Source organism: Gadus macrocephalus, chromosome 7 (assembly GCF_031168955.1).
Source record: "Gadus macrocephalus chromosome 7, ASM3116895v1".
NCBI lineage: Eukaryota > Metazoa > Chordata > Actinopteri > Gadiformes > Gadidae > Gadus > Gadus macrocephalus.
This window is the reverse complement of record NC_082388.1, coordinates 8,906,152-8,917,033: the sequence shown is the minus strand read 5'-3', so window position 1 is coordinate 8,917,033 and position 10,882 is coordinate 8,906,152. Positions and strand designations below refer to the sequence as shown.

At 47.3% G+C, this 10,882-nt stretch overlaps 1 protein-coding gene across 2 annotated transcripts; it reads left to right on the top strand.

Annotated features, from left to right (window-relative positions):
* The first annotated feature begins 1,219 nt into the window (after positions 1 to 1,219).
* On the top strand, positions 1,220 to 10,623 carry rnf14 (ring finger protein 14). Of its 2 annotated transcripts, none has more exons than XM_060056428.1 (9): positions 1,220 to 1,382; positions 2,065 to 2,223; positions 2,663 to 2,793; positions 3,109 to 3,295; positions 3,399 to 3,814; positions 4,640 to 4,868; positions 6,794 to 6,966; positions 7,959 to 8,089; positions 9,607 to 10,623. In XM_060056428.1, the coding sequence occupies exons 2-9, from the start codon at positions 2,073 to 2,075 to the stop codon at positions 9,668 to 9,670; spliced, it is 1,482 nt and encodes a 493-aa protein (XP_059912411.1). In that variant the 5' UTR covers positions 1,220 to 1,382; positions 2,065 to 2,072; the 3' UTR covers positions 9,671 to 10,623. The 2 variants fall into 2 exon arrangements, with proteins under 2 accessions (XP_059912411.1, XP_059912412.1); XM_060056429.1 differs by lacking the exon at positions 1,220 to 1,382 and adding an exon at positions 1,395 to 1,760.
* The last annotated feature ends 259 nt before the right edge of the window (positions 10,624 to 10,882 follow it).

Below are 10,882 nucleotides of genomic sequence, written 5' to 3'. Positions count from 1 at the left end.
ATTGGCTACTTTGAGTTGTTGGTGTTACTTTTAGTCTAGTTTTGGCTATCAACATTATTAATAATTAAATCTACATTTGTATTTAACAAGCAGCTTTTATTGCACTACTCTTTCATTATATGGCCAGCTACATTAAATGCAGTCCTGCGATAGCCGAGACAGCACAGTCGGGACTGATTCTTGTCCCCTCTGATCCTTGGTTGATTTCATATTTTTCCTTTATTCAGACTAGTGGTGCATGGGCTGCTCTCAGGTCAGTTTGCTGACCCTTTATTCAGACTAGTGGTGGGCTGCTCTCAGGATGGTTTGATGACCCCCACTTTCCGGTCCGATTCATGAAACAATCCCAGGATGATGTGGCAAAGTTTGTTAAAGGTCTACATTAATACATCTCTTACGTTAACTGGTTGGATAGTTATATTAAGGTATTAGGCTAGAGATTTTTAAGTGTAGGTTCTATGTTTGAGATAGTTAAGGGTAGGTATTAGGTTGGAGATGGTTAAGTATAGGGTTAGACTGGGTTAGGTTACGGTTTGGGTGAGGGTACGTTTGTGCGGTCCTGGAAGTGCAGCCTCAGGTTCTGCAGGGTCATGCAGCACTGCTAAGGATCTGTACGCTGGACCCTGAGGCTGTGAAATCCATCCGCCCTGAGGGTGTAAACCCCTCCAGCCTGAGGGTGTAAACCCCAATCTACCTGAGCAGGGGCGGTTCTAGACCAATTTTAACGGGGGGGGCCAGACTGGGGCCAGTTGTTTTGTTGGAGGGGCACATTGAACCCGGGACACGATATATTTAGTTTAGTACTAAGTAACGGCATTCAAAAACACAATTTACAATAATTGGCTTTTTGCCGTTACAGCATTTATTTCAGCAGCATAGTATTAATTGTTTCCTTCAGTTACAGCAATTGTCAATATTATACATTTGAAATGTTTCATTGGTTAAAGAAATTGTCAATATTACAACATTTTGGGTTCCCTTCACTGACATAAAACCACTCGGTATCATACATCACCAACAGCAATAAAGTCAGTATGATATATTATAAATCTCAAGTTCCACCCGTTGTGCCTCAGTGCCTCAACATCGCAAGAAATCGACCCCCGTCTGGACAGAGGAAAAAAGAAAAAAAACAACGTGGGGGGCCACGTTGTTTTAGAACCGCCCCTGGCCCTGAGGCTGTAAACCCCTCCAACAGGGGTCATCAAAGAGCGAATCAAATCGGGTCATGCTGCTGCTCTGCATTGGGATCTGTACGCTGGAGCCTGCAGTTCTAAACCCTTCCACCAGGGTTCGCCAAAGAGCGAGTAAAACTTGTCTGATCAACTTCCTGCAGCGTAGCCCCTTTGGCAGCTACTAGTCTTAACCTGGGACTAGAAGAGGTAAATTGTACTCTATCTTCCTATTTTATCTGGTTATGAAATCCACGCCCAGGCAGTCTTATTTGTAGACAAACGAACACCGTGATGTTTAAAGGGTTGTTATGCAGTGGCGCTTTGTATCGGCTAACGTCAACATTAGCACACATAGTGAGTGGCATACGAGAGCTAGCTAAATGTTAGCTGAAAGTTGAGCAGAACCATGTCAGTCTGTGTTGTGTATGCAGTACATGACGCCTCTGTTTCCATGTTATAGATGTGTTTATAGCTTATGTATAGCCCTCGCTAGGTGCTGTCTGCCTCCGTCGATGGCGTGTTGAATCCAAAGAAAACCAACGCTAGCTGGTGAAGGGTCTTCTTTTAAAGTGTGCTAATGAAGGAGTGAGTTATATGAAGGGCTTCTGGTCAACATGCACAGGGGCTTATATTAAAGTGTCCTGAAGATGCTGATGGCAGCTGTTTTCTTTTTCAGTTTCAATCGTGTGTGGTAGCCAGATTTAGCTAGAGCTGTTTTTGAAATTATTCTGATATAATGTGTGATAGTTAACTAATTGTCTTGTAACTTTAACGAAAAAAGATTGTAGTTTACTGCTAGGCTACTGGAAATGTCTCAATAATACTCATAACATGTCTAAACAGTATTTAAAATCAAATTTAACCATGATGTCATGTGTTATTCACGTAGGAATGTAAATGTCTGAGGACCGTGAAGCGCAGGAGGACGAGCTGCTTGCTTTAGCGAGTATCTACGATGAGGAGGAGTTCCACCGGGCCGAGGCGGCCCAGGGTGGGGAGATCCAGCTCTGCCTAGAGCTCCCAGCCGCCTTCAAAGTGGCGGTCAAAGGTACACCGTTATGGGGGCACCCCAGTGGTTCTCTGGGTAGGGCGCGGGTTCGATTCCTGTCCGTGGTCCTTTGCTGCCTGTATTCCCCTCTTCTTCCATACCTTCCTGGCTATATCACTCTATCATAAAGCATGAAAATGCGAAAATAAATCTTTAAAATTAAGGTACAGCAGTATGGTGTGACCATCAACTACCAGAAAATCATCGTGAACGTGTATGGACTTCTGTTAGTCCCTATCGCCCTACCTGTGAGATAAAATAGGATTGTTTGGTCCATTGCGAGGACCTACCAGTATTGCCCTATAGTGCGTTGAAATCCCCCCACACATTTTAAGAGGGCATGTAACGTTTTTTCATTCTCTTTTTCACATTATATTTGATTACAGTGCTGAATCGTTGTTGTTACTGGTGAGATCAATCCTCAATCCGTGTTTTGCAGGAGAGAAGCAGGCAGAGTACGACGTGTCCTTCCTGCCTCCTCTGGTGTTAAACTTTGAGCTCCCGGTCGATTACCCCACTGCCTCCTCCCCAGTGTTCACCCTGAGCTCCAAATGGCTGACTCGAACACAAGTAAGACTCTTCCCTATCACAGTACAAACAGGTCACCTACCTGTAGATATCCTTCGAGTGTCCCACGTGCTCACATCATCTGCTTCAGTATGTTCAGTCGTGCAGCTGAAGTCGTATGGAAATGTATACAACTTCAGATTTCTTAACATTCTGTATTACAGGAGCGATCTTTCAGCGTTTGTCAGTCAAAATCTTTTGAATTATTCATTAATTATCTTATTGTTGAGTTAAATCATTTATGTCAGTAGCTGACCGTCCCCGGTAGAGCCGAAGTTCGTCACGGCCTGTGTCACTCTCTCTCTCTCCGCCCTGCAGATGAGCGCCTTGTGCAGACGTCTAGACCAGCTGTGGGGGGAGAACCAGGGCTGCGTGGTGCTCTTCACGTGGGTCCAGTTCCTGAAGGAGGAGGCCCTGGACTTCCTGGCCATCGCATCCCCTCTGGTGGTGGTGCGCATGGGCAGCAAGGCTGCGCACGTGGACCGCAGTAGGACCGACGCCGCAGGTACACTGGAAGAGGGATATCGTCATTATTTCCTCTTCAGTTGAAAAAAAAATGTATGAGTTCAACACTAACCGTCTCAGCAAAAATGTATCTGCCTGTCTAGCCGGACCTCGCCCGGAGAATCTCCCTGACAACGAGGAAGACGTGAAGGAGAGGAAGAGGACGCAGGCGAAGACGAGGACCGAAGCCCAGTCCCCCTCCTCGGTTTCCCCCCCGCCCGAGGCCTCGGAGCAGGACCCCCGGGCCGTGCTGGTGGCGGACCCCCGGGCCGACCTCCTGCCCCAGCTGCTGGACTTCGACGAGGCCCAGCGGAAGAAGGTGTTTGACGGGCGCGTGTTCGGCTGCGGCATCTGCTTCCTGGAGAAGCTTGGCGCGGCCTGCCTCTGCTTCAAGGAGTGCCAGCACGTGTACTGCCGGGACTGCATGAGCGAGTACTTCCAGATCCAGATCCGCGACGGCAACGTCCGCTGCCTTAACTGTCCCGAGCCAAAGTGCAGCTCCCTGGCCACGCCGCTTCAGGTAGGGAGCTACGAGGGGCACACGGCTGTGTGGTAGGGGAGGGAATCCCAGGGCACCTCAAGGGTACCTGACGATACGGTACGATACGCGGTACATGGCCCGCGATACAGATAATGTCGATTCATTAGGACAATCATGACGACACATCGCGATATATGTCTCGCGATGAATTCAAAATGACTGAAAAGGTAAAGTGGTGGATTTCGGGTCTTTATTCATGGTCCATACTTTCGTTCAAGTTTTCTTCATTCATGTGTTGAGCGCCAACTCGAGGTGCAGGGAAATCTTTACTTGCAACCGCAGTCTTCAAGAGCGAAGAGACTCGTAGTATCCTTGATTATTGAATCTGATTGGCTGGAGTACTTTTAAGCATGCATGGCGGCGCCCAGAAATGGAAAAGGAATCACTGCCGATGGATGCATGCCCTCCTGTTTTATTTGCCCTGGCACATCCGTCTGGCCCCCTCCCTTTCAGACAGATCTCCAGCAGACCCCGACTGAGGCAGGCTAACCCCAACAGTTATATAATACAGGGCGGGTCTAATACAATTACAACCATATATCTAATATTGGGCCGGTCTGATATGATTACAACCATGTATCTAACACGGGACGGGTCTGATGCAATATCAACCATGTGTCTAGTACTGGGTGTGTCTGATATGATAACAACGATGTATCTAATACTGGGCGGGTCTGATATGATTGCAACCATGTATCTAATACGGGGCAGGTTTGATTCGCGGAGGCCCGTATTGCAGCGCCCGCTGAAGCATCTTCATAAAGAACCAAAATGGCAATGTCTGCTTTCTCTGATTGGCTGCAGGTGAAGCAGCTGGTGGACGAGGAGCAGTTTGCCCGCTACGACCGGCTGCTGCTGCAGTCCAGCCTGGACCTGATGGCGGACGTGGTGTACTGCCCGCGGCAGTCCTGTGGCAGCGCTGTCATCCTGGAGCCTGACGCCACCATGGGCATCTGCCCCGCCTGCCAGTACGCCTTCTGCACCCTCTGCAAGCTGGGCTACCACGGCCTCTCGCACTGCAAGGTCACCTCAGGTAGGCTGCTGGTACCACGGACCACTCGCACTGCAAGGTCACCTCAGTTAGGGGGCTGGGATACCATGGCCTCTCACACTGCAAGTCACCTCAGGTAGGGTGCTACCTGAAGGTTGCTAGTTTGGTCCCCTGCTCACTAGGTTAGTCTGCTGCTAACCCTTCACTAGGTTAGTCTGCTGCTAACCCGTCACTAGATTAGTCTGCTGCTAACCCTTCACTAGGTGAGTCTGCTGCTAACCCTTCACTAGGTTAGTCTGCTGCTAACCCTTCACTAGGTTAGTCTGCTACTAACCCGTCACTAGTTTAGTATGTTGCTAACCCTTCACTAGGTTAGTCTGCTACTAACCCTTCACTAGGTTAGTCTGCTACTAACCCTTCACTAGGTGAGTCTGCTGATAACCCTTCACTAGGTTAGTCTGCTGCTAACCCCACACTAGATTAGTCTGCTGCTAACCCTTCACTAGGTCAGTCTGCTGCTAACCCTTCACTAGGTTAGTCTGCTACCCGGGCCCTGGTTAATGGGACAAGGGGCAGGCCCATGGTAGTGCCTCCTGTAATGGGTGACCTCGCCTGTGTCAGTGCTAGCGTGGTGCCTCTGAAATGGGTCTTAAGGTCAGAAGTCAGTGTTAACCAAAGCGTTAGGCGGTGGATATTTAAGACAGTGTCATAAAGGAGCAGGTATGAATGTGACTGTATCCTTAAACATCACCCTGGGCAAAGTAGCCTACATACATAGCAAAAATATATATATATATATTTTATCGTCACTAATGGTCACTTAAATGTTTTTAAGCTCACCACATCCAGTATTCAGAATTCAAAACATTTATTCCAGTCCTGTGCGTATGCAAATTAGCCATGTTCGCCAAACAGAAGAAAGACGTAATGTTGAAAAGTCATTTTAAAAACGGCTAGCAAGCTAAAAAGCTAAACCAGAGTATCACTCACATTCTTTGGGTCTATTCTAACTTATGGTAAGAGTTATCTTTTAAATCTTTGCACTGACTGTATTGTGATGATAGAACTGGGACATAGGGTGCACTGTGCATAAGATGAGGGTGTGCAAATGGGTGCATGCATGTCCTTTCCGGCTTCGGCATACTGCATGGTTATGAGGGCGTTGTGGTTGGTTGTGGTCTTAGTGAAGCCACCTAGCCTTGCAAGTTGGAGTAGGCCTAATTGTTTACGTGCGTGCGAGAGAGAGAGAGAGAGCGCGCGAGAGAGAGAGAGAGAGCGCACCTGCCGTGATGATGTTTGGCTTGTTGTGTAAAATGTTGTCAGCATCCGCCTTGGTTGGACGAATGTTTTTTGTGCATGTGTTCAATGATGTATTAAGATGGATGGTTAAATAATGTCACATGATCAGTCATACAGCAGGCTTTCATTCGCAAGTGCACTGATTGCGTGCCAGTCTCCCGATAGTGTATACCTGGCATTTATTCAGTTGTTGATTGTTCTTGAAGTGCGCCATATTGGTGCCAATTATTGTGTTTGCATTGAAATGCACAACTTTGCCTCTCCTTGTCATTAAACATTGTGCATCCAAACAACTTTAGCCAATGCAGCCTCCTATGTCAGTACTGACATAGGAGGCTGCATTGGCTAAAGTGTTGCTTTACGTTTAGGCTACTATAGCATATCGGTTTATCAACAAATGTTGTGTGCGTGTGTGTGTTGTCATGTAGGCTATCGTAGACTGATCGCTTGCATCCATGAAATATTGTAATGTATTAGGCCTACTGCATATTGAGATCATTTAGATCGGTATTGCGCAACAATCGGGGGATGGGGACCCCCCCCCCCGAATATTGCCGGGTATTTCGCACACTGTCCAATGAGAGCACACATTAACGTATTAAGAGAGTGTGTGTGTGTGTGTGTGTGTGTGTTTGTGTCTCTTTGTGTGTGTACGTGTGCGGGTCAAGACGAGCTGCGGAGCCTGCGTGACGACTACCTGGCGGCGTCGCCCGAGGACCAGCGCTTCATGGAGCAGCGCTTCGGCAAGCGGGTCATCCAGCGGGCGGTGGAGGAGTCCTACAGCCGCGAGTGGCTCTCCGACAACTGCAAGTGCTGCCCCCGCTGTGGCACCAACATCCAGGTCAGCCGCCGCGCCGCAGGCCGCAAAGGGCCCACTGGGGCATCCGGAGGGGAGGCTAAGGGGGCCCTGGCCTCCCCTCCGGGGCAAGGGACGCCTGGAGGTGAGGCTAGGGGGGGGGGGCCTAGCCTCACCTCCGGGGCAAGGGACGCCTGGAGGTGAGGCTAGGGGGGGGGCCTAGCCTCACCTCCGGGGCAAGGGACGCCTGGAGGTGAGGCTAGGGGGGCCCTAGCCACCATAGGTCTGACAGAAGGTTTGTAATGGCGATATGCTCACCACTATTGCACCTCTGCGGACAGCTTGGGTCATCGTCTTGCCTTATCTGCATGCCTTTTGATTACCCAAAAGCATCGAAGTTTGTCATGTGTGAGCGACTTCCTGTGAGACTTTCAGTCACCTTATCAAAAGAAAACACTTGACAGAGTTCTTCACGAGAGAAACTTGCTCATACGTGGCAAACCTAGACCTCTGTGAAAGTAGAGGCTTGACCCCAAGAGGTTCACCCAAGCTTTCCGTAGAGGTGTAAGATTGGTTTATCGCCATTAAATGCAAACGGATAAGGCGTATATCTTAATGAATAGTGCACTACATGGAGGGAATGCTTAGCGGCCTCGTAGTCGCTGGCGGCTAGGTTTGCCCGGGAAAGGTTCCACAGATTTTCTGACATCAGCAAAGCTACTATGAGTTGGACAAGAATGCGTATGTGTATATATATATATATATATATATATATATATATATATATATATAGTCCCATATTTACAATATAATTTAATTTTCACTCCCTCCAAATCTGAAACAGAACCGGAGGTGAATGTTTCCACTGTGGAATTGATGACAATGCCCCGACTGGGTGCCTGTTCAACATTGTGTGTGTGTGTGTGTGTGTGTGTGTGTGTGTGTGTGTGTGTGTGTGTGTGTGTGTGTGTGTGTGTGTGTGTGTGTGTGTGTGTGTGTGTGTGTGTGTGTGTGTGTGTGTGTGTGTGTGTGTGCAGAAGGTGGACGGCTGCAACAAGATGACATGCAGCTCCTGCAGGCAGTACTTCTGCTGGCTGTGCCTGGGGCAGTTGAGCAAGGTCAACCCCTACAGCCACTTCAACAACTCCGCCCTGCCCTGCTACAACCAGTCAGTCACCTCCTCCTTATTTAATGATGTATTTTTTGCATTTTGGGGCTTTTATGATGGTGAGCTAGACGGGAAGGTTTGGGAGAGAGAGGGGAGACCACAGGCAGGAATCAAACCCGGGTCGCTGCAGTAAGGACATGGCCTGAATGATACACGCTCTACTCGCTGAGCCACCCCCAGTCTCCTCCTTTTGTTCGGCTAAGTAAAGGCCCCAAAATATAACAAATTTTAAATTTGGCCTGGTCCCATATAGCCCTTTCACACATGCGCTGTAAAAGAGATGTCCTCTGTGTTATTACCGGGAGGGGGCGGGGGAGGGGGCGGGGGAGGGGGCGGGGGAGGGGGCGGGGGAGTGTGTGTGTGTGTGTGTGTGTGTGTGTGTGTGTGTGTGTGTGTGTGTGTGTGTGTGTGTGTGTGTGTGTGTGTGTGTGTGTGTGTGTGTGTGTGTGTGTGTGTGTGTGTGTGTGTGTGTGTGTCGCAAATGTCAGAATCAGCCCCTCCAGAGTATTAACCCTAAGCCGGCCAGGCCGCTAGTGTGAAAACATGCTGTGGAAGAATCCACAGCATCCTCCAATATGTGCGTCTGACTCGGCCTAGGTTCCGCTTTGTGTTGCATGTGTGAAACATGTAGGAAACTCTGGATCATCTGCGGACCCGATTTCCAGGTCGGGAGATGATTCATGTGTGATTCATGTGTGATTCATGTGTGAAAGGCCTTATGCCTCTTTTCCACCGACGGCACCAGCTCACCTCGCCAGGACTTGGTTTAGTTCCAGGCACATCGTGTTTCCATCTAGAATACAGTACCTCTTCAACGTGGGCGGGTCGTCATGGCACGCATGAGCGAAACTGCAGTGACACACTTATCCACGAGACACATAAAACAGACAGGGCTACACACGGGAGCGTCTCTACCTCTGGCACAGTTCCCTGGCGTGTTCTTGCACGCTGATCCTGCCGTGTTCAAGAATCAATGACTAGTCTTGACTGAAGGCATGCTAGTATTTAAAGATGCCGTGCGTCGGGTGTCGGGCCTCGGACAACGCGCTCGGCGTGACTTGTCCAGTGGCGTCACTCTCTGGACAATCAGTGGCCAGCAGCCTGTTTACGTCACGCAGAAGTATCAGATTAGCTCTCCTGAAACCTCGACAGAGGTGAGACTAAAGAGGTACCAGGTACATCATTTTGGTGATCGGAACGCACAATCTCTGTGTCCTTTAAGGTCCTGCTTAAGCACTGACACAAATGATACGCATAATCCCTCAGTCTCGGCAATACTTGCTGAGAAACTTCACATTTAGGGCGTTTAGCAGACACTTTTATCGAAAGCGTTTTCAAATAAGTACATTTGTCAGAAGAAGGAGAAACAATATATGGCTGTCAGTACAGTAAGGATGTTCATAGAACCAAGTGCCAAGCACCAATAATCTCAAGGTTTACCTATTCACGTATACCACAAAGATAGCTTATTATTATGGTTACAGATTGATGTTTGTTGTTTTTTTCTCTTCTCCCAGACTCTTCCAAGGCGTGCAGATAGACGACGATGACGACGAGTTCTTGAGCGATGAAGAAGACTGATTCTCTGTCTCTCTGTCTCTGTGTCTCTGTCTCTCTCTGTCTCTCTCTGTCTCTCTGTCTGTCCTGGCCCAATATAATTTGGGCCAGGCTCTGCCGGCTCCTGGCTGAAAAGTTGGCGTTGGGTTGGTTGCTGCTTTGATGACACTATTGTAGGATGAAATTATACAGATCACGGTCCACCACTGGCTGGAAACATCAGTCCAAACTTGAATATTAAAGATTAATAAGTTTTACTCCCAAGTGATCCAAGCATGACGGCTTGATATGTTTAACCTAATTGGACTGAGGGTTCATGTTCTAGAGATTCTTCTTATTACATAACCTTCATACAAGTCATTCTCTAAAGGTGTAATGTTGCATTACAACACAAAATAACTTCTAACTTTGAGCTCTAGATATCATCTTGTTTTGAGACATGAAGATCCTTCAGTTCCCGGCTTTACTTGGCTATGTTAGCCATAATACATTTTTTTCAAATATTATGCAATCATCATCTTCAATCATAATGCTGAATACTGAACGGAAAACCCTTTTCCGTGGAACAGCGCAATGAAGGCGCTCAAGCCAGACTTGTTCCAGACCACCTCACATCACGACAGTTGAACAGGTTTAATAAAGTTCAGTTGGTTATTTGGCCCGTCTTGCTTTTTTACCATTTTTTACAGTTGCCACGTTATCAGTATGTGTTCAATTTTGTGCCATAACCACAGAAAATAATGAGGTTTTGTGTCAACGGAAATCCACGTAAATGCGTGGCATCGTTGTATGCTTTTGTTTGTTTTTGTTATCCTGCTCAAATGATTTTCACGTCAATATGACCTGTTGAGTTTGCATCATGGAGGGTTGTCGTGACATTAATAACACTACAGTTTCTACCAGAAAGGGTTTTGTGGTTCATGTTTTTATTGCTTTCATTGTAATGTTCAACAAATAAAGCTTTGAAGGTCAAGAAACATTGTGAAGTGTAATATTGCATTTAAGTTAAAGCTGTTACTTTAAATAAATGAACTCACAACCCATAGACACCTACATAAATGGCATTTATAAAGATGCGTATCAAATTAATTTATGCTTATAAATATACATGTGTGTATATATTTATTTTAAATATATGTAAACATACATATATGTATATATATGTGTATGTATGCATATATATATGTGTATACCGTGTGTATATATATATGTGTGTGTGCGAGTGTTTTTACCTTA

Excerpts from the sequence above, each read along its gene's own strand:
- rnf14 (XM_060056428.1), top strand. The coding sequence starts at position 2,073 with ATGTCTGAGGACCGTGAAGCGCAGGAGGACGAGCTGCTTGCTTTAGCG. Across the intron at positions 2,794-3,108 it reads AATGGCTGACTCGAACACAA|ATGAGCGCCTTGTGCAGACG; the intron begins GTAAGACTCTTC and ends TCCGCCCTGCAG. Across the intron at positions 8,090-9,606 it reads GCCCTGCCCTGCTACAACCA|ACTCTTCCAAGGCGTGCAGA; the intron begins GTCAGTCACCTC and ends CTCTTCTCCCAG.